At 46.1% G+C, this 25951-nt stretch overlaps 1 protein-coding gene across 3 annotated transcripts in view; it reads left to right on the top strand.

The window, feature by feature from the left end:
- Positions 1-15620, top strand: part of SMYD2 (SET and MYND domain containing 2) — a 51923-nt gene extending 36303 nt beyond the window's left edge. For 2 of the 3 annotated variants that reach the window (XM_032466467.1, XM_032466469.1), the window contains 7 exons: positions 3173-3240; positions 5782-5884; positions 8213-8323; positions 9467-9587; positions 10590-10764; positions 12956-13064; positions 15164-15620. In XM_032466467.1, the coding sequence (XP_032322358.1) occupies positions 3173-3240; positions 5782-5884; positions 8213-8323; positions 9467-9587; positions 10590-10764; positions 12956-13064; positions 15164-15244 (768 nt within the window). In that variant the 3' untranslated portion in view covers positions 15245-15620. Of the gene's footprint in view, positions 1-3172; positions 3241-5781; positions 5885-8212; positions 8324-9466; positions 9588-10589; positions 10765-12955; positions 13065-13390; positions 13456-15163 lie in introns of all 3 variants that reach the window. The other variant, XM_032466468.1, reaches the window with a different exon arrangement.
- Positions 15621-25951: the final 10331 nt, after the last annotated feature.

Genomic DNA, 25951 nt, shown 5'->3' on the forward strand with positions numbered 1-25951 from the left:
TCCCTAAGTGTCCTGACACAGTGGATTTGGGTGACAGTAGAAAGTTCAATTGACTTCTCTTCCATTTTTCAAAAGAAACTGGATGCAGGACTTCTTTTCTGGATGAGATGAGTGGTGGTTATGTGAGGAAGCAAGAGAGGTGAAGTAAATACAAGTTATCTTTCGCCTGCTAGCTGTGGAAAAAGTAACTTTTTCCAACGCAGCAGTGCATGCTGATAGGACCTCTCAGTGCTGACATGGTAGATATGGGCCCATATTTTCGTAACCCCAAATCAAGGCACTTGATATCACAAGCAGAAGTGTATTTGTGGTGAAAATGACTCAGAGTCTCTGAAATTTGGACTGACCCAGAAAATCCAGGAGATAAATACGTACACACACATGCATATGTATATTCATACACACACACACATAACTACAGGTAATTGATTTCTTTAAAGACTTCATATTTATCAAATCATAATATCCATTCTGAGATTGTGTGTGTGCACACAGATGCACATACACGCACACATATATATCTTTTTTCATATATAAATTTGAAAAGGGACATTCAGTATCCCCAAAGAGAACTCTGTGGCAAGAATGAAAAGTGCTGTTGTGGCCCCGTGCCGCCCCCCGGTCCTGCCGCCCAGCCCCAGCAGCACGTCGGCTGCTCCAGCCTCTGAGCCCTCTCCTCCCTCTGGTTCACGGGCAGGTGTTGAGGGTTAACTTGGGGCCCAGCAGCAGCTGGCGGCAGAAGGTGACTGCCCTCCTTTGACAGCACGGAGGTGCACTTTAATCACTGGGAACATATGCATGGATGGGAAATGTGTTTTGGTGTGCAGCCTACATCTAGTCTAAATGCTAATTATGAGAATAGCTTCAGGAAGGCACTTACGCCTGATTTGACTTGGGAAAAAAAAGGACTGCGGCCCCTGCATCTCTCCTAACACGCAAGTTCACTTTTCTTCTCTAGGGATGTTTCAGAAAGGAGGGAAAGCTGGCGGGCAAATTGCTATGCAATTGGGCTGAAACCACACCATTACCACCTCCCAGAAGGGAACAGTGATGCCACTCGTGCTTGCGGGAGCCTTTCTTTGCTATGAAGAAGCACGCTCTCTCCTCCACAGTTAGAGGGGATGGGCAATGGGAATAAAGCAGCCAGTGGTCGCGGAACTCTCAAGCTTGAGGGGATTTGGAGTCATGGGCTGGCGCAGTGGAGGACCACACAGAGGGAGAGATGACCAAGCAAGTCTCCTCCCTCCATCCCTCAAAGCCAGTCAGCAGCTGTCCGTCCCTAGATCAGTTTTGAAAATTGCTAAATTCTTTCATTTTGCAAACACTTGCTGTCTTGAGGGTACCAGGCACTGCCGAGGCGCGTTAGTATCTGGTCTGAGGCTGGCTGTAGATCATTCAGTACCCAGTAAGGTGCAGGACGTGTAGTTCATGTGCCAGTTCATTTTGTTGAATGGATGACAGTCCTGATTTACTCTTAACCTAATCTTGGTTGATGGTCCTTGGTTAATGATAGTTGTTTAATGTCTTGATGACAGAATAGGTTAGAATACCTCAAGCTAGCACAAAAAACAGTATGCTAAGCCTCCTACATAAAAATGCCGAACCCCTCAGGATTTCCAAGGCTGGATATTGTGCTAGTAACCCACAGCTACCTCTTTTTATGTTGAAAACTGTAAATGCTTGTGAAATGTAAAGATGTGGACTTGTAAAAGCTGCAAGTCAAACCTATCAGAGCCTTGACTTCTTTATGTGCCAGGATTTCCAAGCCTTTGACATTGACCCTTTAATTTTAAGTAAAATTGTCACATTAACAGTCAGGGATCAGAACAGGTTTAGGAGAGACACAGCATAGTGTCAAGAAACATGTTTCTGACGGCTTTGCTGTCAGTGTAGTTTGAATTCTGACTCCTCTTCTGCCACTCGCTACTTACATGGCCTTGGGCGAGTTACTTCATCATTGACCTCCCTGAGCCTCAGCCTCCACATCTGTAAAATGGATTATGCCAGAGAAGTATTGCAGATTTACGAGGGGCAAACATGCAGCACCTAGCCCAGAGTAAGTGCTCAGTGGGTGCTCGTTTTAAGAAGCCCATCCATTGGCCGGAAGTGCCTGAGTGCGGTGTGCTCAGTGTGGAAGAGCCGGATTGCAGTCCACGAGGTGAAATGGGGTGAAATCATTCAGCATGCACGCTTTGCAGACAGCCTGAGGGCAGCTGGGGAGGAGCAGAGCTCCCAGCCTGTGCCGCTGGCTTTGGACGGGTGACTGCTCCGCTCCAACCTCAGTTCCATCATCTGAAACCCAAAGAGACAGAGTCTCCTCCCAGCTGCGAAGATTTAGATATAAATGCTAGACGCCCACTGGATTGTCTCGCAATAGACTGGATGTTCCTGGGGTTACAAACATTGGCCTCTTCCTCCTCCTGTGCACAGTGCCCAGCATATGAGGGTTCTTCGGTGAGAGCCTGTGGAGAGAATGAATTTTTGAAACAACCTAAAATTGGGGGTGTGTAGTTCTCATTTTCAGCCTGCCGCTCTAAGTTAGACTTCCAGAATGGTGAGAGCTACCCTCGGTGGTTTTCCATGTGATACGTCTCTTCAAAGATGAGCAAGTAGCCAGTGGTTGATGTGGCTGAGGCATGAGTGGGAGGGAGTTCTCAGTCCCTTAGCTTCAGGGCCTTGCCCACCCCCGCCTCTCAAGGGGATGGCCAGCAGTTAGATTAGCTGTGTAAAGGCTTTCAGATTTGCCACCTCACTTTACAAGATACTCACCAGATTAAGGGACTTCTTTCTTAATAGAAGAAAACCGAGGACAGAGGGACACAGGGATGAGCTCAAGATCACACCCCAGATCTGAGGCGGAAGTGGGATTAGGGTGCAGGTGTCCTGACTCCCATGCGGGTCTGCAGACTTTGGTCCTTGGAGCCTTAGAGGTCTGGCCCGCCGTGGGCAGATGGGCAGTGCTCCAGCCCTGACAGTTCTGCTTATATACGTTTACATGTGTTCAGATTGTGTTTGAACATAAGCTACCTTGGCCAAAAGAAAGGCATTCACATAACTAGACTGGAACATCTTCCTAGTTAATTTGTTAAAGGTCAAAATTAAAGAAATGACTTCTCTCCAGAGAGACACTGTGGCTCATTTTTTTTTTCCCTCTCCCCCTTTCTCCCTGCAGGTTAACTGTAATGGCTTCACAATTGAAGATGAAGAACTTTCTCATTTGGGATCAGCAATATTTCCTGAGTAGGCTGAGTTTGGCTTCTTTTCTTTTCACTTATTTAACACTAATTTGAATTTTTTTTTTCTATTTTTAAATAACCTCCCTAACTGCATGTGGCTGACATGAAACTCCAAGTGAATTAAGTCTGCTTTTTAATTCTGCCAGATTTCAAAATATTTCCCCTGCATTTAAGGAGCTGAAGGTAGTAGTTAAGAGAACAGTTGCTTGTTAAGTCCTGCTAGGTAGAGAGCTGTTATTAAAGAATATTTTAGAGTATGCATGGAAAGAACAGCCCAGGCCCTGCTGAGAAATTTGCTTTTTACGTATCTGGAAATCTTTGGGTTTCTTACACTCAAAGTAAAACATTAATTGCCAACCAAGAATTGGCTGTTGACTTATGTAGAGACTGTCTGAGCTTCTTCTCCATCTTTCCTTTTTGAAAAATACATATATAGTATATAGCACAGTTTGGAGGGGAAATATGCTTAAGTAGTGAACTAGGGAAGAATTGCAAAGAATAATAGGATTTTTGTTTATCTTAGGAAGACTCAGATAACTCATGAAAGGCTAGCTGGTTGATAAATGGAGATCGTTATAGCTGTGACTTTAATGTGGTTGTTGACAATGGCTTTGCATTGTCTCAGATGGAAGAATTAGTCTCCAAATGCATCGGTCCCAGACATCAAGCTCTTGCTTCACAGAGGGAGCCAAGGAGCCCTTCCTGTATCCCCCATCTGAATTCATCCACGTCGCAGATTATTTTCGTCTAAAGGGATGTTGGCTTAATACATAGGAGCCTCTGCCTCGAGGTTGAAGTGGTTGCAGGAAACTGTAACACCCATGTGTTTGCCGTGGATGGATGGGTGGCGTGTGAGCCCTATGTGTCTGTCCATTGCTGCCCAGCTCTGTGCATCGTATGGGTCCGAAAGGCAGAGAAAAATCTGTTCTGGTCCATATCTCCTGTCATGCAGCTGTCATAGGCTTTCTTGAACCAGAAAGAGAAGTTTGTTCCCATAGTATTACTATCTCTGTGGCCAAAATGGTGTCATCTGCAGTTTGAAATTCTGTGGTGAGGAAAGAGAGGCTCTTTTGGACTTTTGCCCTTGGGAAAAGGACAGAGAAAGGCTATTGGACCCTCTTTAGAAGGCTCGTATTGACAACTTCAGGCTTGGAATGAGCTCTGTAATGTCTCTGCTCTCAGTAGCTGGAAGACCGAAAGCAAGGCTCAGAGTGGTGGCATTTGAGGTTTCAGCCTGTCCAGTGGTTGCCAAGAGAGCCAAGGTACCAAGAACCAGAGTTGTTGTAGGTCTTCTGCCTTCGTGCAGTCCCCCCACCTTCATCAGAAAGATAGCGAGGAGTCTGTCTGGAAATGGGTTACTTAATTTCTGAAAGATGGTTCTAGAAATCTGCTTTTCCATTAATGACAACTTCCAGAGCATTTGTTCATCGGATTTCCTAGGGCCCGGTTCCCTGTGCACGACTTGCGGGGAAGCCGGGTGGGTTGGGATGCAGGGGTGGGGGTGACCCTCCCCACGAACAAGTCAGGGAAGCGGCTGCGTGTTGCCCGGCTCCGGGCCAGCCACACAGTCCCCCCAGACCTCCAGCACCTGCTCTCCCTGGGCTCCGCGAAGCCGGGGCGGTGCCTCCAAATCAGGCTTTCCAGCCCTCTTGCTCTTTTGTATTCGTGGAGCAAACAGGAGAGGGGTTTTGGTTGTTGAGGGTTCAGGCAAGTGGCACCGGCCCCCAGAGCCATGATACCCACGGATGTGAGTGCCCATCCGAGCCCCAGTTTCCGGACAGTTTTAATTAGGGGGAGAAATCCCTTTGGCTGGAATTGTATCATTGTGATTTCAAAGGCAGCATTTTCAGAGATCAAGCATTTTTCCCTGGTAGTTTAGAAATTTCTGTTCTCAGAACTTTGACCCTGCTATAATCCGAAAGCTCAAAGCCCTCGCATTGGCGACCCTCTCTGTCCTCGTCGTCCCTGTAAAGCAGGCCGCGAGCAGCAGGGGCGGCGATGTCCCAATTTTCCAGATGAGGAAATTGAGGTGCGGAGGCTCAGACAGGCCCCTCCAGGTTTCTCTGGGGATCAGGAAGCCGGCATCAACCACAGGGGCGATTTCTCAACATCTGAAGAAAACATGTTAGAAATCGTCCTGGTATAAAAAGCTGCTTGGCAGGGAAGCCCGTTTGTCTCGGACAGTGTCCAGTGGCCAAGGTTCACCGGAGGCGCTGAGTTTTGACACATGCGTCTAACAGGAAGGAATTTGCTGTTGCTGCTGTTTTTATTGTTGTGTGGTGGGGTGTTTTTTCACTTTTGGCTTCGAGATCCCACTTTGAATTGCAGATTCCACTTTTCAGTATTGTTAAAATGTAAGATGGTATCGTTATGAATGCACGCAGAACAGCCTCTTAGACTGATGGTCAGCTATTCGATTTTTTTTTTTTTTAAACATTCTGCAAAGATCCAGTTTCTGTAACTTAGCAAGTTAAGTAGCCAAGGGGTTACCTGAACAGCCTGGCTGCCTTCCTGATGAAACTGGGTTTTCTTTTCTGATTGACAGTGTGGCACTGATGAATCATAGTTGTTGCCCAAATGTCATTGTGACCTACAAGGGGACCCTGGCAGAAGTCAGAGCCGTCCAGGAAATCCACCCGGGAGAGGAGGTGAGTGCGTGGCCAGGGGCGGCTGTGGCAGTGGGTACCGTCTAAGGCCCTCCTGGGTTAAGGGTCAGATTCTTGACCTGGGACGTGGAGTATACACTTCCAGCTTCCATTTGGCATTCGCCGTGTCCATCTGTGGCCAGGAAAAGAAAAAACCAGGGAAGAAGAAATTTGAGTGAAGTTCCTCACAGAGATTTATAGAGAAAGGAGCCTGCTGGAATGACCACAATGAAAACTTAAGAGTCTGTGTATTCCTCTTACCAAGTAATGGAGTTTGGGCTTATTTTTGACTAGTGAATTTTGGCCTGTTTTTCTCCTCCCAAGAGTTCAAAAGCACTGTTACCTAAAAGAGAAAAAGCAACCCAGAGGGAGCTAATAAGTTAAAACTTGCAAACGACACATCAGCGTTTCATGCCATATCGGTTCCACAGCCACACTTGGCAGAGTTCGCTTTGAGGGATGGAATTCAGGTGGTGGGGTGTACACGCTGACAGGGCAGGGGCAGGTGCCTGTGGCCCAGGGTGGCCGTTAGCTTCCCTCCCTGACTCAGGTGTGGAGAGCTGTTCTGTCTCCTCCTCGTTTCCCGGGGCTCTGGTTCCATGACCCCCCGTATACGGCGTCTCCCCTCATTCGAAGGCTGGCCTGGCCTGGCCAGACGTCTGCTATACGTTCTTAAAGTAAATCCTGACATCCCTTGCAAGACACGTGAATTTTTAGGGAATGTAATCACTCACTTCAGATGCATTTCAGTTTAATCATCTTTAATGCTATTTTACATTGCATGTCTGGGTATCTAAATATTTTTTAAAAAAAATTTTAATACAATGATTAGTGTGTGAAACGATAAAGGCCTCGGTTTCTCTGGACATTGTTAACTAATCCGTAGCCGACCTGGGACCCCAAGCCCAGTGTGCAGATCAGACTTGCCCCCCTTTGTGAGATTCATCCCTGCCAGGGCCTGTTCTGGGGTCTGGGGGTCTTGATTTCTGAATGTCTTGTGGAGGCCACCTAATGCCTCTTTTGTTAAAACAGCGGATTGCAGTCACTCAGAACCTAGGTTTCCAGGCCCCACGCTCTGGGGCTGCCTGGAGCAGTTTGTCACCTGGACCAGCTCTGTCTCGGCCACGAGCAGTCACACCGATCGGCCTTTGTCGCCACCTTCTGGGCCCTTCTGTCCACTGCACTCCACGTCCATCAGTCATTTCAGAGATGAGGCGGGTCCTGGCCACTGAGTCAGGGCGGGGCTTGTTCCTGTTGTCCAGCCCTCCTGCTCTCACAGATCTGGCATGCAGTCTCCTCCTTTGGGGAAGTCACTGTTTTGGGGGTGACCTGCCCTTCAAAGAGGAAGAAGCCGTTCTCCCCAGGGTGTCAGAAGAGCCACGAGGTCTCCATTACTGCCTTTTGAGCTGGGAAGAGCTCGGGGCGCCTGCAAGCACCTATCCCGTGCGGGTCCCCTCTGCCCACCTGCCAGTGCCCTAGGTTATTGGCACGGTGACGGCTCTGGGACATCCATCTGTTCAGCCAGACACTTGCCTGATGGTGTGGGATGAGCAGCGAGTGCCATCCCAGTGAGTAGATAATGGACAGTTAAATGCCGGCCTCCTCCATATGCTCCAAGTCTCAGTTAGAGACCCCGCTAGGAAAAAGCAAGGACGGGAGAACTCGATGAGCCCAAAGGTGCGACTGTTCCAAGCTCTCTGGCCCAGCTGGCTAGGGCGGCAGAGGTCTGCGTCCTCTCCGTGCAGGCTGGTCCTTGCCCGCAGAACCCAGCCTCCTACTCTGTCACCAGGATGGATGGAAGGATAAAGGGAGACACATCACACACCATGTGTGTTCGTGCTCCCCCTCCAGCCTCCAGGCAGTGCATCTGAGCCGCCCCAGGTTGTGAGATAAAAGAGGCTAAACAAAGACCAGGAAGAGACAGTGTGGGGCCAAACCCAAGGATGAGGAGACTCTGCCCAGCAGGGCCTTTGCCTTCTGTGCAGGAGACATGTGCCAGATCCTCAGTGGCTCTCCTTGGAGGAGCTGGTGGGGAAGGAGACAGGGATGCTTTCAATTTTCCAATTTACCATTGTAGGGACTCCTTGATTCCATAGAAGGTGGGTAGAGAAGCCCTTTCTCTCCACGTGAGGAGGTGGACAACACGAGGAGGTGCTCAGTGTGAGGAATTCAGGGTGTTAAGGTAAAGAGTGTATCCTGAGCGGTGGCCGTCCTCAGCACTTTTCCCTGCGGGGTCACGACTGGGAGTGTTTGCGGAGCCCCAGGGAGGAGAAGGCACGAGCTGGCCCCTAGCAAACCATAGTTTCAACTTTTTGCCCCCCCCCCCCTTAGGTTTTTACCAGCTACATTGACCTGCTGTACCCGACGGAAGACAGGAATGACCGGCTGAGAGATTCTTACTTCTTCACCTGTGAGTGCCGGGAGTGCACCACCAAAGACAAGGTGAGCTCCCCCACCCAGCTCAAGTGCTGACTCCGCCCTCTCTCAAGACCACTCCGCCAAGCGAGCCAGCCAGTCTGACTGGGGGTGTCTCCTCCTGTTGTATTTTTGAGCCTTTAAGCCTGCCTAACACAGCCCAAGGGAACCCAGGTAGATCGAATCCCTGTTCAAGCCCCATCCTCAGAGCTGATGAAAACATTTCCATCGCTTGGTACGGATAAGAGAAGGATTTGCTAGATCGCTGTTTCTTGATAAGAAATGGCTGCTCAGAAGAGAGGGAAGGGGACGCACACGAGAAACATTTTCAAGCTTTCCAGCCTGTTCCCCAGAATCCATAGAATTCTCTCTGGCGCCACCCAAATTATTTTGTCAGTGCCATCCTCCTAGTCTCTGTCGGGGGACACAGGCGGGCGGGCCTCTGTCATGGGCGTTAAAAGAATTCGCCGAAGGCACAGGGTGAGAATAGAGAAGGAGCTTGTCAGGTGACGCTGCCGTAGACAACAGCGGTCACACGGATGAGAGGGGCCTGTGTGAGCCCCGGGGGCCGGGTGTGGGGGTCTTTTACAGGGTAGTGCCACAAGGTGCCTGGTCAGCTTGTGCACAAGTCTCTGGTTGGTTGTAGGTGAGGTAAGAAGTTTAGGGTCTGTGAGGGGCGGTGGGGTTTATGACTGATAAGGTGGGCTGAAACAGCCAGCCTGAGCTGCTGTGAGATTAGGCATTGCATAGGGCAGTTACTTTGTTAGGGCAAACACACCCAGTAAAGAATGTACTCTGTCTGTTGAGGGATTGCAGGCAGACAGCTGAGAGCCCGGGAATGGGGGTCGCTGGACCTTGAAGGACCCCAGCTGGCCTCACAGTCTCTTGATTTCCTGGATGTGTGAACACACGTATCTGCCCATTGCAAGCACATTCTAGGTGTCCTGCCTAGATAAGGAATGTCTAGAAAATTACTGTTTTTGTTTGTTTATGTACACAGGTAATGAGTGTTGAACTTCTCTAAGATCCACCGCCTGATGTCCTTTGATTCTTTTGCTACTTGGGAACGGGCACGCTGCGGCCTCTCTCTGCACGGGAAAACGCGCTGTGTGAGAGGTTTCCCCATCAGCATGGTTTCCTTGGGGAAGTAACCTGTGACATTTCCCTCAGGATAAGGCCAAGGTGGAAATCCGGAAGCTCAGCGACCCCCCGAAGGCAGAAGCCATCCGTGATATGGTCAGATACGCACGAAATGTCATCGAGGAGTTCCGAAGGGCCAAGCACTACAAATATATCCTTCACGGCCGTCCCTCCCCTGCAGGGGGCGCTGGGGAGTCAGGCCGAGGGAGCAGGAGGATGGCTTTAAGATTTCTGAATATTGAAGGAAGAGTGTTTCCTGGGGAATGTGTTAAGACTTGCTGGCCACCCATGACTTGGAGTCAAGTACAGCAGAATTTCATGATGTTGACCTTATCTTTTATTTCCCCTGGTTTGACTAGTTTGGTCAGGAGCTCATGGTGGTAGAAAACTTACTGTCTCACACTGTGAGAACAGTTCCTTGAAGACCCTCACTGATTGGGTATCTTCCTTTGGGCACCACACCAGGGTTTTTTTTATTTCTGTTATCTTGCCTGATCCTCACAAGGACTCTCAGGAGAAGGAACTGTTGCCACCTTGGGTAGCAAATGGAAACAGGTTCAGAGACAGTAGGTAATTTGCCCATGGCACAAGGCTCACCAGGGCAGATACAGAATTTTGCCCCAGGTCTGCCACCACAATCCATATTCTTAATTGCTGCATTATAACATTTTTGAGGAGTGTTGAAAAGGCATTAGATTTATACTGAAGGGAGAAATAAAACCCATGAAAGGAAATTGGAGAAAGGCATATTTTTTTTTCTTTTCTGAGCATAAGAAAAGAACTTTCCCTTGGTGGGGACTTCTTCCTTAAAAATGCTTCAGCTAAAGTGATCAGCTTGAGTGAGGATTTAAATTTAACAAGAAGATTAAAGATTTGTGATTCTAATCAACGTTTACAGCTGAAGGGAGGTTCTGTTCCCTGTGGCTAAATTTCTTTAGTTGTGTTTAATATCCGAGGTCTCCAGTTTTTTTCCTTGTTTTTTTTCTTCAAGAAAAATGTGACTCCTTTCACGTTTGCTGGGTTTTCTGTAATTTACTTTTTCAGAAGGCGAGGGTAGGGGTGGGGTAGTCGGAAGGGTAAGTCCTTGCCCCTGGGCTTTGGGAAGCCTCCCAGCCCACCGCCCAGACCTGTCGTTTCCTTGACTCCAGAGCACCCCCTAGTGAGCTGCTGGAGATCTGCGAGCTCAGCCAGGAGAAGATGAGCTGCATGTTCGAGGACAGTAACGTGTACATGCTGCACATGATGTACCAGGCCATGGGCGTCTGCCTGTACATGCAGGACTGGGAGGGAGCCCTGCGGTACGGACAGAAAATCATCCAGCCCTACAGGTGATTGCAACCCTCAGGATAAGGTGACATCTCATCTTCTTAGCAGGGAATGGCATTAGGTGACTGGGAATGTGTCCTTTGGCTGTTCTGTCTCCTGCCCATCCCATGTTGGAGCGTGCCAGGAGCAACCTCCTCTCTTCTGCACCCGCATCGGGAGGTGTGGGCGCAGGGTGCTTCAGCTGGGCCCAGCCTGTTCCTCCATCCGGAAGAGACACTGGGGAGGCAGGTTGAGGTGACGCAGGGGTGCTGGGGCAGAATCCCTCCCAGGACCCACCCAGGGCCCTCTGTCCATAGTAGGTTATTCAGACCAATATTAAAAAGCCCCCCCACCCAGTTTTTTCCCTTCCACGCCTTCCAAGTTAAATGGCACTTACTAATTGGTTAGTGGTGGTCTTAGAAACCCTGCTTTTCCGTCCCCTTCTTTTGCTTTTTTTCAAAGTGCAGCCTCAGTTTGCAAATGAGGAGCCTCTGGGACTGGTGGGTTGGCTGTGGTTAACATCCTCCTCTAGATCTGTGTAAAGCCAGTTGGATTTTAACTTGTAGTCATGATAAATATTGGCCATGGGGAAGTCTCCTGTTAGAGGGTTAGTAAACCTTACAGTGGGTGACAGAAGGGGGCTCAACTAGCCACTTCAGGGCCAGGCTGGCCTCAGTCAGGCCCCTGGGGTCTTGGTAGACCTACTACATTGTGCATTTACAGGGTTTTTCCAGGACCAAGTGGGTCAGCCTCTGGGCACTGGACCTGAAATCTCTGTGTTCCAGAAGCAGCCCGGGGCTTTTGAGAAGCCCTCACTCAGTGATCCTTCACGTTCTAAGTTGGGGACTATTAAGATTCTGTCCAGCTTGAATTTCCACTGCCCAGTCGGCCCTCTGCTTAACCCACAGTGCCCTGGTCAGCCAGCAGGGGGAGCCCACGGGGAAGCCGGCTCCTAAAATCTGGAAAAAGAGGGGATAATCTCAAAGCCTATCCTTCTTTCTGAGATGGGGGATGGATGAGGAAGTCCTCTGTGACTTCCCTCTGAGATCTGTAGGGCGAGAGAGAGAAGGAATGAGAATGAATCTTGGCTTTGTGGTGGTTCTCCCCGCAGGGCTTGCTGGGCGGGCCCCTCCCTTAGGTTAGGGAGGCCTGACACTGGACTTCTCTGGGCTGCTGGCCCCCGGTTCCTCCCGGCAGCAGGCTGCCCCCTGCCCGGTAATATAGCTAGAATGTGTCTCTTTTGCTTTGTATTTTATTTAACTTTTTTTTTCAGTGGAGGTACTGGGGATTGAACCCAGGACCCTCATGCATATTAAACATGCATTCTATCTCTCAGGTGTACCTCCCTCCCTCCCTCCCCCCCTTTTCTTTCTCTGTCTTTTTTCAGTGGAAGTACTGGGAATTCAATCCAGGACCTTGTACATGCTAGGCATGCAGTCTACCATTGAGCTATACCCACCCCTCAGAATGTGGATGGACTTCGAGGATAGAGCAGGTGGAGCAGACAGCCTATAAATACACACCTCCGAGAGAGAGAGACCGAGACCGAGACCACACATACCCCCCACCCCCAGCTGCCTCTTGGTCTCTGCTCTTAGGGAGCTGGTTCTTTCCTAGGTGGGCCCCATGTCAGCCTTGAGGTAAAACCAGGGAGAGGATACCCGCTGTATTCAAGCCCTCTGCCAGACGCTAGACAAAGAATACCCGGAAGTGGGACTTGTGACCCTGACTTCAGACAGCTTAGCATTGTGCTAAGCCAGCTGAGATTGTGAGGTCTGGAGACATAATTGGTGTGTGTATCTTTAAGTATACTGACTTTTTAATACGAGGGGATAGGCCTAATGTCCTCATAAAAAGGGAATTTACTTTAAAAGACGTTTTTCTGATGCCCTGTGATGGGTGCACCCAGAACACAAAAACCTGGGGCTGGAATTGAATGGTGTGTTTATCCATGTTTTTCTGTAGGATTTCCCCTGTAGTTTCTACGTGGTTTTCCAGACACACACAAACTATAAAATGAGGTGCATCCACGATGATTGGACAGGGTTGCACCGTCCACACTCTGCACCCAGTGCTGGCCGGGGCCTGCAGAGAGAAGCCGGCTGCTGTCGAGAGTGTGGTCATTGGCTTGGCGGCCGCGGGCTCCCTGCGCCTGGCCTGTGGGCTCCCGGCAGCCTTTGACAAGGCGGCTTGTTGTGTGTTCTCTGCTTCCAGTAAACATTACCCTCTGTACTCCCTCAATGTGGCCTCCATGTGGCTGAAGCTGGGAAGACTGTACCTGGGCCTGGAGAACAGAGCTGCTGGAGAGAAAGCCCTGAAGAAGGTGCGTACGTGGTGCGAGGCTAGGTTGCCCGGTGCCTGCATGGGCTCCTGACATGCCCTTCCTGCGGGTGGACAAGGTGCCTGACGCTGTGGTCGGGGGAGGGCTGCCCTTGGCTGCCTTCGGGTCGTGGGAGTGGGAAGGGGTGGGTTTGCTGGGCCACAGAGGAGTGAGTAATGGAGACTTGGTCAAGTTTGCATCCTGATCCTCCTGTGGGGAGAAGGGTTGTGCTCACTGAGGGGGCTCACTTCCGTGGGGAAGGGGGTACTGCCCTTGTCCCCTGAGGCCACGGATGGGTCAGGAGAATTCTCCAAATGTCTGCCCTTCAGGATTTACACGTTCACGGTGCCCAATCGTGGTGAAATCGAGGCAGTGGGAGCTGGAGAGGCCCTCGGTATGAGAACTGTGCATTTGCAGTTTCTAAAATGGACTTGATCATTGACAGCGTCCACGGAGTACAGTTAGATGCCAGGGCCTTCCTGGGGGCTTTTTCTTTTATTTCTCACAAAAATGAGATAGGCTTTCTTGGTGAATAACTTGAGGTTCAAACAGGTTAAGTAACTTTCCCAGGGTCCGTGGTAGACTCTCTCATTCAAACCAGGGCCTTTCCAAGTTGAAAGCTTCAGCTCCACCTGCTCAGCCAGGACTGACATGCAGGGTGAACCAGGACCCTGGACAGCATGGCCTCCCACAGTGTTTGCCAGCCATGCTGTGGCCCAGTGGGCGAGGGGCCCGGCCCTGACCCTTGCCTGCCAGCAGCACCGTCACCATCCTGAGTGTGGGATCTCATTGTTCTTTGTATGGGAGTCAGCAGTTGATAAAAACAGAATCTTTAGGACAGTTGTTGCCTTTTTATAGGAGCCAAAAGCTGATAAAATACAGTCTTTGGGACAGCGTCTTTACTTCTGTAGGAGAAGGTTTGTAAAAGTCGGGGCCGTGGTCTCGGCCTCGATGCCCAGTCCTCCAGATTCCCCAGAGCTTCCTAATAGTCGGTACGGGAAGATGGAATGGGGTCCCACATCCCAGGTGGAAGGGCCAGGGCCCAGCCAGCCTAGAAGTGGGAGTTAAGACTAAAATTTTCTGTGTTTAAACCATGGAATTTGTCTTCTAAGATTACATTTATTGCCTTAGTGAGGTTGACGGAAATTTAATTGGTTTAGGACACAATTGCAAAGTGCTGGTAAGGTATAAACGCAGGCCATGAAGGGTAGAGTCGATCTGAGGAAGGAACACGCATTGTGGCATGAGCGCAGAGGGGTGGGGGAGACATTTGAAACAAGTGGTTGTTGACGGCTTGCGCTCCTGTTGGTTTGAGATCGAGGAAGAACATGGTATAGGATGTCCCAGTCACAGGCCATCAAAAATTCCCTATTTTGGGGGGAGAGGGACTAATTTAAGTTTTTCTGTGAATAATGTAGTTGAATACAAAAGAGCAAAATAAATGATTTTGGATTACATCAGATACAGACTTCTGTATGCCAGGCACTGTTTTAAACACTTCATGTGTATTAACAACTCTGAGAGGTATGTATTACTCCTATTTTACAGATGTGGAAAAATGAGGCACAGAGTAGTTAAGTAAACTGCCCAGGGTCACACAGCTAGAAAATAATGGAGCCACTGGAAACTCTTCCACTTAAAAGAACTGTAGTAATCTGTTCACTCTGGATTCCTTGTGCTTATTTTTAAGGAAAATAGGAAACGTGTGGCTATTTTTGAGCTTTTAAAGAATATGTATTAAGAGGTAAGGATGTACTTTTTGAAAGAGAAAAATGCTTTAGTTACATCCTGTTGTTAGTAATGACTTACACATTAGCAATGTAAACTAGAGTCAAAAGGCTTGCCCCTAAGTCAGTTTCTTTGTCATTTCTTCAGCTGCTGAAGAATGCTTTGCTCAGCAGTAGAGACTGGGTGACTAGTTGGATATGAAATAATCTTGTCCTTTAAAAAAATAAAAAAGCCAGACTCTGGAGAATAGAGGCTCTGAAAGCCAGTTTACATCCTTGCCTTCAAGCTAAGAAGTTCATCCAGAATTCACCGGGGGGTGGGGGGGGTGGGGGGCGGGCTCCGGCTCTCACCCCCACTTTGTCTGTCTCTCCCAGGCCATCGCCATCATGGAAGTAGCCCACGGCAAAGACCATCCGTACATTTCCGAGATCAAGCAAGAAATTGAAAGCCACTGAAACTATGCCGACATTTTCCTTTTTGTTCCAGTACTAGCGCACAAGCCTTCAAGGATTTGACTATTTCAAGTCATACACCTCACTCCAGCATTTCTGTAAACTCATTGGAATGAAAATGCGCTTTGCACTTAAACCTTACGCGTGGTTTACTTGGATGTTGTTGGTCTTAATCTTGAACCTTAATAGCAAAATTAATTTTTGAATGCTTTTTCCTTCCCTAGGAGCTAATGTTACGGTTTCATATATTATAATATACTTCGGACAGATTGCGTTGAAAAAAATGCAGTTATTTTTCCCTTCATGCCTCCTGTGATGTTCTGAGCAAACCTGGATGATGAAAGCTAATAATAAACAAAAAAAGACAGTAGTCTCTCAAGTTGGTGTTTTCCTCTGTCGGTGGGGAGAATGTCAAGGTGCTGGTGGAGCCTGGTCTTGGCGTGGAAGGCCTCTCTAGCCTGCAGCTGCGTTCCTGATATGGTGCCCTCAAAGGACAAGAGCCAGAAGGTGCAGGGGCGGAAGGAAGGTGTCTGTGGCAGAGAGCAGTTGAGGGAGCTGGGTGCCCCTCCCTGGTAGGAGGATGCGTCTGTTTCGAGTCTTCTGTCTAGTGTCTGGTATCCCTTCTGTGCATAATGATCGTTCTGCGCAGGACTCTCCTTGTTTGGAGACACTCCAGGCTAAGCTTGAGCAGGGAAAACCTCTTTTCCTTACCAACTCCACGTTGTCGAGCAGACCCTGATCCCTCCCCTCGCGGCCGGCGGGAACCCAGCTTCCCCGCAGCCTGGACCACGGCAGCCTGCAGTGGGTTCTCAGCACCTGGTGCAGAGAGGGGAGCAGCCCTGAGCACCGCCACTGCACAGGAGTGTTCCTCCTAGGAGTGTCTTGTGGTCCAGAGAGAGGAAGTTCCCCATCAGGTAATAATTAAAACCTGATGGAGATACCACTGCAGCTTTCTTTCATCTCTGTACGTTTTATAAAATTCATAACTAATTCTCAATAACTTTAAATCATACAGACCTGTATGAAAAAAGGTGAACTGTTCCCTCTTCCTCACAAGGCCTGCCCCCACCCCAGAGGTAACCCCTGTGCAAGTGTGCCCAGGTGTTCCCAGTGTCTTCTACACCTGTGTAACCTACCTGTGTAAATAGATTGAGAAAAGTAAAGGCAGAGTGGGACTGACGTTTTGCAGTCTGCTTCTCTGACTTAACAGTAGGGACCCCTTTTCATTTCAGCATTTACAGATTTGCTTCATTCTTTTTAGAGGCAGAATGTCGCATCGGATGTGTGTGTCATAATTTACGTACTCAGCCATTCTCCCATTGATGGACACGTGGTTTTTCCACTTTGCTGCTATCCTAAACGATGCCGCAGTGAACAGTCTTGGACATAACTTTGCTGATGTGGGGTGGCGTTTTTGGAGACAGGTTCCTAGAAGTTGGAATTTCAGGATCAAATAGTGGAAACTGAGTAAATACAGCCATGTTCCTTTTTAGGAAACTGCATCAGGTACCAGTAGGATCTAATAGTATTTGCATTATTTGTTTTTCTCTACCTTTACACCACTGTATTGTTAAAATTTTTTTTTTTTTTGCTAATCTGAGGTGGGAACTGTTTTGTTTATATGCATTTATTAATGAGGTTGGGCACTTTTTCTTATACTTAGGAATGACTGTGTTTCTTCTACGAGCTGCTATTCACAGCCGTTGCCTATTTTGCTGTTTATGTCTTTCATAATAATTTCTAAGAGCTCAGTGTATATTGGGATATTAGCTGTTTGTCATGTATTGAAAACATTTTCCCTTGGTTGTCCATTAACTTTATTTTTCATGACACTTGCTGTACTAAGGCAGTTTTTTTTTTTTTTTTCACTTTTACATGAAAGAAATTCATCTGGTCTGTCTGGAATTGTTTTATTTAATAAACTGTTTAATAGTAAGACATCTAATTGTACTCTAAACTCTTTAATTTTCAAAATTGCTAGCCACGTAGCCAACTTCATCCATTGATTGATTGATTTTTCTCTGCTGATTTGAAATGGTACCATTATTGTTCCCTTAAGACTTAGGTTTATTTCTGCACTGTTTCATTCGATTGATCTGTCTACTCCTATGCCAGTAGAATACTTTTTTTGGTTAAATTGAAGTATAGTTAATTTATAATGTTGTGTTAGTTTCTGGTGTACAGCATAATGACTCAGATATATGTGTGTGTGTGTATCTATATGTGGGACTATATATACATGGAACCTTATTTATTTTATATAGTAGTTTGTATCTGCTAATACTTTTAATTATTTTAATTATTTGAATACTTCTAATTATTGTTGCACTGCAGAACTTTTAGTATCTACTGGGGCTAATCCTTTTGTGTTCTCTTGAGTTTTTCTGACCATTCTGCCATGTTTAACCCTCCAAAGCACTTTAGAATCATTTGGCCAAGTCCTCTCGTGGCCTTTCCCTACTTCCCCAGCCAAAGTCTTGCTGGAGTATTTACTGCAACCACAGTGATACTCAGAGAACTGAGCTCGTCAGGAGCCTTCCTATCCAGAAATGTGGTGAGTGTATCAGTTTGTCTACGTTTTGCCTCAGAAGGGATTTAGTTATGTTTGTGCTGCACATTCTTAATTCCTAGATTTTATGTTTTCTACAGCTGTTAGGGAGGAGCTCTTTTCTTCTGTTATGTTTCTTCACTGTTAAATCTGACATGTTTTCCCCATTTGTTGAAGAAAATACAAAGTAAAATCACGCAAACAGATGCATTTGATCTTGTTTCTGTTATTTTATTGCATGTGTGTTTTTCTTATATTTATCTTTTGCTCTTTTAGGTTTTCCTCTTTCCTTTTTTTTTCCCCTTTGTTTTAACATTTGCTTCCTGCTAATAGTCAATTTGGAAACATCTTATCTACTTGTGATTAGTTTAATCTCTAAACTATATGATAAAACTACTTTTTCTGTCAACCAACTGAAGAGAATAAACTGAGCCTTATACTCAGTCCATGAATGAGAAATTAGTGTATGTACCTAGTCTCCTGCCATCCTACTTGACTTTTCTCCATTTTCATTGCTATTTTGTCTGTTGCCTTTTTTTTTAATTGAAGCATGGTAGCTATTACAATGTTATTTAAGTTAAAGATGTATGATATAGTGATTTTTGATTTTTAATGGTTGTACTCCTTTTATAGTTATTATAAGATACTGGCTATATTCACCATGTTGTACAATATATCCTTGTAGTTTATTTTATACCTAATAGTTTGTGCCCCCTACTCCCCTATCCCTATACCCTACCCACTTCCTTCTCCCCACTGGTAACCAGTGGTTTGTTCTCTGTATCTGTCAGTCGGCTTCTTTTTGTTACATTCACTAGTTTGTTGTATTCTTTTTTTTATATTTCACATATAAATGATATACTGTATTTGTCTTTCTCTGCATGACTTATTTCACTTAGTATAATGCCCTCCAAGTCCACCCGTGTTGATGCATATGGCAAAATTTCATTCTTTTTTTATGGTTGAATAGTAATCCATTTTATATATATATACCATCTCTTCTTTATCTGTTCATCTGTTGATGGACAGTTAGGTTGCTTCAGTATCTTGGCTGTTACAAATAATGCTGCTGTGAACATTGAGGTGCATGTAGCTTTCCAAATTAGTGTTTTTTTGTCTTCTTTGGATATATACCTAGGGGTGGAATTGCAGGGCCATATGGTAGTTCTATCTTTAGTTTTTAAAGAAACCTCCATACTGTTTTCCATAGTGGCTGCACCAGTTTACATTCCACCAGCAGTGTATGAGGGTTCCTTTTCTCCACATCCTCACCAGCATTTGTTATTTATGTTCTTTTTGATGATAGCCATTCTGACAGGTGGGAGGTGGTAACTCACTGTGGTTTTGATTTGCATTCCCCTGATGATTAGTAATGTTGAGCACCTTTTCATGTGCCCGTTGGCCATCTGCATTTCCTCTTTGGGAGGAATGTCTAGTTCTTCTGACCATTTTTCAATCTGGTGAGTTGTTAGTTTTTAATCTGTGTAAGTTGTTTATATATGTTGGATATTAATCCCTTATTGGTCATATCATTTGCAAATATTTTCTCCCATTCAGTGGGTTGCCTTTTTATTTTGTTGATGGTTTGCGTTGCTTTGCAAAAGCTTTCAAGTTTAATTAGGTCCCATTTGTTTATTTTTGCTTTTATTTCCTTTGCTTTAGGAGACAGATCTAAAAAAAAAAAATTGCTGTGATTTATATCAAAGAGTGTACTGTGTATATTTTCCTCTAGGAGTTTTGTAGTATCCAGTCTAACATTTAGGTCTTTAATCCATTTTGAGTTAATTTTTGTATATGGTGTTAGAGGTGGTTCTAATTTCAGTCTTCTACATGTAGCTGTCCAGTTTTCCCAGCACCACTTATGGAAGGGACTGTCTTTTCTCCACTGTATACTCTTGCCTCCTTTGTTGTAGACTAATTGACAGTAAGTGTGTGGGGTTTTTTTCTGGACTCTGTCCGTTCCATGGATCTGTGTGTCTGTTCGTGTGCCAGTACATACTGCTTTGATTACTGTAGCTTTAAGAGCATAGTCTGAAGTCAGGGAGTGTGATTCCTCGAGCTCTGCTCTTCATTCTCACGATTGTTTTGGCTGTCTGGGGTCTTTTGTGTTTCCCTACAAATTTTAAAATTATTTTTTCTAGTTCTGTGAAAAATGCCATTGATACTTTGACAGGGATTGCACTGAACCTGTGGATTGCCTTGGGTAGTGTGGTCATTTAAAAAATGCTGATTCTTCCAACCCCAGAACGTGGCGTATCTTTCCATCTGCTTGTGTCATCTTCAGTTTCTTTCATCAGTGATTTACAGTTTTCTGAGTACAGATCTTTTGCCTCCTTAGGTAGGTTGATTCCTAGTTATTTTATTCTTTTGATGCGATGGCAAATGGGATTGTTTCCTTAATTTCTCTTTCAATAGTTCATTGTTAGTGTATAGAAATGCAGCAGATTTTGGTATATTAATTTTGTATCCTGCATCTTTACTGAATTCATCGGTGACCGCTAGCAGTTTTCTGGTGGCATCTTTAGGGTTTTCTGTGTATAATATCATGTCATCAGCAAACGGTGGTTTTATTTCTTCCTTTCCAATCTGGATTCCTTTTATTTCTCTTTTCTGATTGCTGAGTCTAGGACTTCCAAAACTGTTGAAGAAAAGTGGTGAGAGTGGGCATCCTTGTCTTGTTCCTAGTCTTAGAGGAAAGGCTTTCAGCTTTTTGCTGTTGAGTATGTTGTTAGCTATGGCTTTGCCATACATGGCCTTTATTATCTTCAGGTATGTTCCCTCTATGCCCACTTTCTGGAGAGTTTTTATCATAAATAGACGTTGGGTTTTATCAAATGCTTTTTCTGCATCTGTTGAGATGATCATATGGTTTTTATTCTTCAGTTTGTTAATGTGTATCACGTTGATTGATTTACAGACGATGAAAAATCCTTGCATCCCTGGGATGAATCTCACTTGACCATGATGTATGAGTGTTTTAACTTATTGTTGGAGTCCGTTTTGCTGGTATTTTGTTGAGGATTTTTGCATCTAAGTTCATCATTGATACTTGCCTGCGGTTCTCTTCTTCGTGGTATCTTTGTCTGGCTTTGGTATCAGGGTGATGTTGGCCTCATCGAATGAGTTTGGAAGTGTTCCTTCCTCTGCAGACTATTTTTTGGAATAGTTTGAAAAGGATAGTTGTTAAGTCTTCTCTAAATGTTTGGTAGAATTCACCTGTGAAGCCATCTGGTCCTGGGCTTCTGTTTGTCAGGAGTTTTTAAATTAATGTTTCAACTTCATTGCTGGTAATTGGTCTGTTCATATTTTCTATTTCTTCTAGGTTCGGTCTTGGGAGATTGTATTATTCGAAGAATTTATCCATTTCTTCTAGGTTGTCCATCTTATTGGCGTCTAGTTGTTCACAGTAGTCTCTTGTGATCCTTTGAATTTCTGTGGTATTGGTTGTAATTTCTCCTTTTTCATTTCTGATTTTAATGATTTGGGCCCTCTCCCTTTACTTCTTTATGAGTCTGGCTAAAGATTTATCAATTTTGTTTACTTTTTCAAAGAACCAGCTTTTAGTTTCATCGATTTTTTTTTTGTCTCTGTTATTTATTTCTGCTCTGATCTTTATGATTTGTTTCTCTCCTCTAACTTTGGATTTTGCTCTTTTTCTAGTTGCTTTAGGTGTAAGGTTAAGTTGTTTATTTGAGATTTTTCTTGCTTTCTGAGGTAAGCTTGTATCACTATAAACTTCCCCTTAAGACTGCTCTTGCTGCGTCCCATAGGATTTGCATTGTCATGCTTCACTTTCATTTTTCTAGATTTTTTTAATTTCCTCTTTGATTTCTTCTGTGATCCATTGGCTGTTCAGTAGCATATTGTTTAGCCTTTGTGTGTTTGGGTTTTTTGTAGTTTTTCTCCTGTAGTTCATTTCTAGTCTCAGTGCCGTGTTCGGAAAAGATGCTTGATAAGATTTCAATTTTCTTAAGTTTACAGAGGCTTGTTTTGTGACCAAGCATGTGATCGATTCTGGAGAATGTTTCATGTGCACTGAAAGAATGTGTATTCTGCTGCTTTCGGATGGAGTGGTGTATATATTAGTTAATTCCATCTGGTCTAATGTGTCATTAAAGGCTTTGTTTCCTTATATACTTTTCTGTCTGGATGATCTGTCCATTGATGTAAGTGGGGTGTTAAAGTCCCCTCCTATTTTTGTATTACTGTTGATTGCTCCTTTTATGTTTGTTAATATTTGGCCTTATATATTTGGATGTTCCTATTTCGGGTACATGTATATTTACAGTTGTTACATCTTTTTCTTGGATTGGTCTCTTGATCATTAGGTAGTATCCTCCTTGTCTCTTGTAACAGCCTTCATTTTAAAGTCTATTTTGTCTGATATAAGTATTGCTACTCTGGCCTTCTTTTGATTTCCATGTGTGTGGAATATCTTTTTCCACCTCCTCGCCTTCAGTCTGTGTATGTCTCTAGATCAGAATTGAGTCTCTTGTAGGCAGCATATATATATAGATCTTGTTTTTCTATCCATTCAGTCACTCCGTGTCTTTTGGTTGGAGCATTTAGTCCATTTATATTTAAGGTAATTATTGATATGTATGTTCTTATTGCCATTTTGTTAATTGTTTTGGGTTTGGTTTTTTTTCCCCCTTTTGTCCTTTTCTCTTGTGATTTGATGACTATTTTTAGTGTTATGTTTGGATTCCTTTTTCTTTCTTGTGTGTATATCTATTACAGATTTTTGGTTTGTGGTTACCATGAGGTTTTCATATAACGGACTAAATACGCACATGATTGTTTGGGGTTACTAATCTCTTAATTTGAAATGCATGCTTAAACCCTGCATTTGTACTCTCCTCCCCTCATGATTACTATTTTTGGTATCATATTTTACATCTGATTGTTTTGTGTGTCCCTTAACTGTTTACTGTGGATCTAGATGATTTTACTACTTTTGTCTTTTAACCTCCCTGCTAGCTTTGCATGTGGATGATTCCCTACCTTTACTGTATGTTTGGCTTTACCAGTAAGCTTTTTCACTTCATAATTTTGTTTCTAGTTGTGGCCTTTCCTTTAACATTTCTTTCTTTCTTTCTTTCTTTATTTTTATTGTATTTATTTTTTGAAGGGGGGAGGTAATTAGGTTTATTTATTTACTTCTTTTTTTAAATGGAGGTACTGGGCTATACCCTTCCCTGCCTTTAACCATTTCTTATAAAGCTGTTTTGGTAGTGCTGAACTCTTTTAGCTTTTGCTTGTCTATAAGTTTTTTGGTTTCTCCATCAAATCTGAAGGAGAGCCTTGCTGGGTAGAGTATTCTTGGTTGTATGTTTTTTCTTTTATCACTTTAAACATATCTTGCCACTCCCTTCTGGCCCACAGAGTTTCTGCTGAAAAGTCATTTGATTGCCTTATGGGAGTTCCATTGTGTGTTTCTTCTTTTCATTTGCTGAATATTCTCTAATTTTTGTCATTTTAATAACGATGCGTTTTGGTGTGATGTTTTCCTTTTTGAGTTAATCCTACATGGCAGTCTGTATGCTTCCTGGACTTGAGTGACTGTTTCCTTTCCCAGGTTGGGGAAGTTTTCAGCTATTCTGTCTTCAGATACGTTCTCAGGCCCTTTCTTCTCCTTCTGGGGCCCATATCACGTGAAAATTAGTATGCTTGATGTTGTCCCAGAGGTCTCTCTTTCTGTCCTCATTTCTTTTCATTCATTTTTCTGTTCAGGGGTAGTGAACAGGGTACTCTGTCTATAGCTTGCTGATCAATTCTTCTGTATCATTTACTCTACTATTGATTTCTTCTAGTGTATTTTTCATTTATTGTATTCCTCATCTCTGGTTCTGTATATTTTCTCTTTGTTAAAAACTTCTAACTTCTCACTCTGTGCATTCATTCTTCTCCCGAGTTCTTGGTTTATGTTCTTGAATTCATTACTCTGAATTCTTTCTTGGGTAGATTGCCTGTCTCCACTTCACTTAGTTTTTCTGGGGTTTTATCTTGTTCCTTTGTCTGGAACATGTTCCTCTGCTGCCTCAGTTTGCCTGAGTTGCTGTTTGCATTATGTACGTGGTAGGTTAGTTTCTTGACCTTGGAGGAGTGGCCTTCTGTAGGAGACGTCCTGTGTGTCCCAGCGGCATGCTCCCCTCTCTTCACCCAAGCTGTATGCTCTAGGGGTTCCCCCTAAGAAGGTTGTGTGGGTCCTTCCCTTGTGGCTAGCTGACTATGTGAGAGGTCTTGTAGGCTTGGTTGGCTCCTAGCCCAGGAGGTTGCCAGGCCCCGCCTTGTGTGGATGCTGCTGGTTAGCGGGGCCTGGTCACGAGGCGGCTGGCTGCAGAACCCCGGGGAGCCCAGGCTGGCTCACTGGTGGGCGGAGTCAGTGTTCAGAAGACTTCAGGGCAATTGTCTGCCCATTGGTGGGTGAAGCTGGGCCCTGGAGTTAGTGCCAGAATACCAGCAGGCAGAGCTGGGTCCTGGAGTTTGGCTGCAGGGCCCAGGGATCCCAGAGCTGGTGTCAGGAGAGACTGGTTCCAGACACAGTTGGGTATGGGGTCTGGGGTGTCCCAAAGCTTGCACTGGCCTGCTAGTGATCAGGGCTGGGCCCCAGCTGGCCCCTCGGTAGAGTCTGGCCTGGGTCCACAGGCTGCAGGATTGTGGTGGTCTTCTGTCGGCCCCCTGCAGGGTGAGGCTGGTCTAGAGGCTAGTGGAGGCTTCATGGGGGGCAGGGCCAGTGCTTGCCCACTGGTGGGGAGAGCTGGGTCCTGGTCCTCTGGTGGGCAGGGCCCCTATCTAAACTGTGTCTAGAGGCTGGCTGCAGGCTCAGGAAGTCTGTAGGCAGCCTGTCTGCTGGTGGGTGGAGCTGTGTCCCTTCCCAGTTAGTTGTCTGGCCTGAGGCGTCCCGACATTGGCGCCTACAGGCTCAACAGGCCTCACCAGCGCTAGGGCCAGGGCTTCTGGCTCTAGAAGGAGGCCCCCACGATGGCACCCACCCCAGGGGCCGCATGGAGGAACACTCCCCAGTATAGCTGCCGCCAGCGTCTGTGTCCCCAGGGTGAGCTGCAGGTACCCCCACCTCTCTGGGAGATTCCCCAGGACCAGCAGGCAGGTTGGCCCAGGCTCCTGTCAAATGGCTGCTCTTGCCCTGGGCCCCGGTGCGTGGGAGACTTTGTGTGCGCCCTTCAAGAATGAAGTCTCTATTTCCCCCCAGTCCTGTTGGGCTCCCCAAATTAAGCCCCTCTGGCTTTCAAAGCCAAATGCTCTGGGGGCTTGTCTTCCTAGTGCAGGGCTCCCAGGCTGGCTGGAGAGCCCAGCGTGGGGCTCAGACCCCCCACTCCTCTGGGAAAACCGCTGTAATTATTCTCCAGGGTTTGGCCCCCCCCCCGGGGGAGGGGGGACAGATATGGAATTTGATTCTGTCTCGAGTCTGCCCCTCCTACCTGTGTCATCGTGCTTCCTTCTTTAAGCCTTTAGTTGTACAAGAGCTTCTCTGGTAGGTTCTGGTCTTCCTCCTCAGTGGTGGGTCTGCAGCTGTTGGGATTTTGGTGTGCTCGTGGGAGGAGGTGGCTCAGGGTCTTTTTACCCCGCCATCTTGCTGGGATCTCTTATCTTTTTTTTTCCAAACATGATGTAGCTTTTCTTTCCAAAACTCTAATTGTTTTGTTGCCACAGTCAGCTTCCACACAGAATGATGTATGTGTCTGCTTGCCGTGCCCTCACCCAGCGTGGCTTACAGTGGTCTCGTCTTCCTGCTGCGAAGCAGGCTGGGACCCCTGGTAGGCGAATGACTCTCTGGATAGTGAGTGGTAGAGTTGAAAGCGGGTTACTCGCTGGAGTGGTTCTATTGTTCCGTTACTCATCAAAGAGACGTGAAGGAAGGGTCCACCTTCCTCACCAGGGGTTCACTGTGTGTGTCTGTGGCAGTGGATTGCCTGAAAATACAAGGCAGGGCAGCCCCCTTTAAACCTAGAGATGAGTTGTGCTGTTAGTAAAGTTGAAAGATAGAAACGAGAATTGGGGTCTTCTAGAGCCGCCCTGTTCCTATCTTTTCTGAGTCAACAGTTCGGGGTCTGAATAAATGACAGCTGGGGGAAGGGACGCGGCATTTCACCGCAGCTGTGAGAGAGCTCCGTGTCTCCCCTCTTTGCTCCATCTGCCTC

The sequence above is a fragment of the Camelus ferus genome, chromosome 23, assembly GCF_009834535.1.
Source record: "Camelus ferus isolate YT-003-E chromosome 23, BCGSAC_Cfer_1.0, whole genome shotgun sequence".
NCBI classification, from domain to species: Eukaryota; Metazoa; Chordata; class Mammalia; order Artiodactyla; family Camelidae; genus Camelus; species Camelus ferus.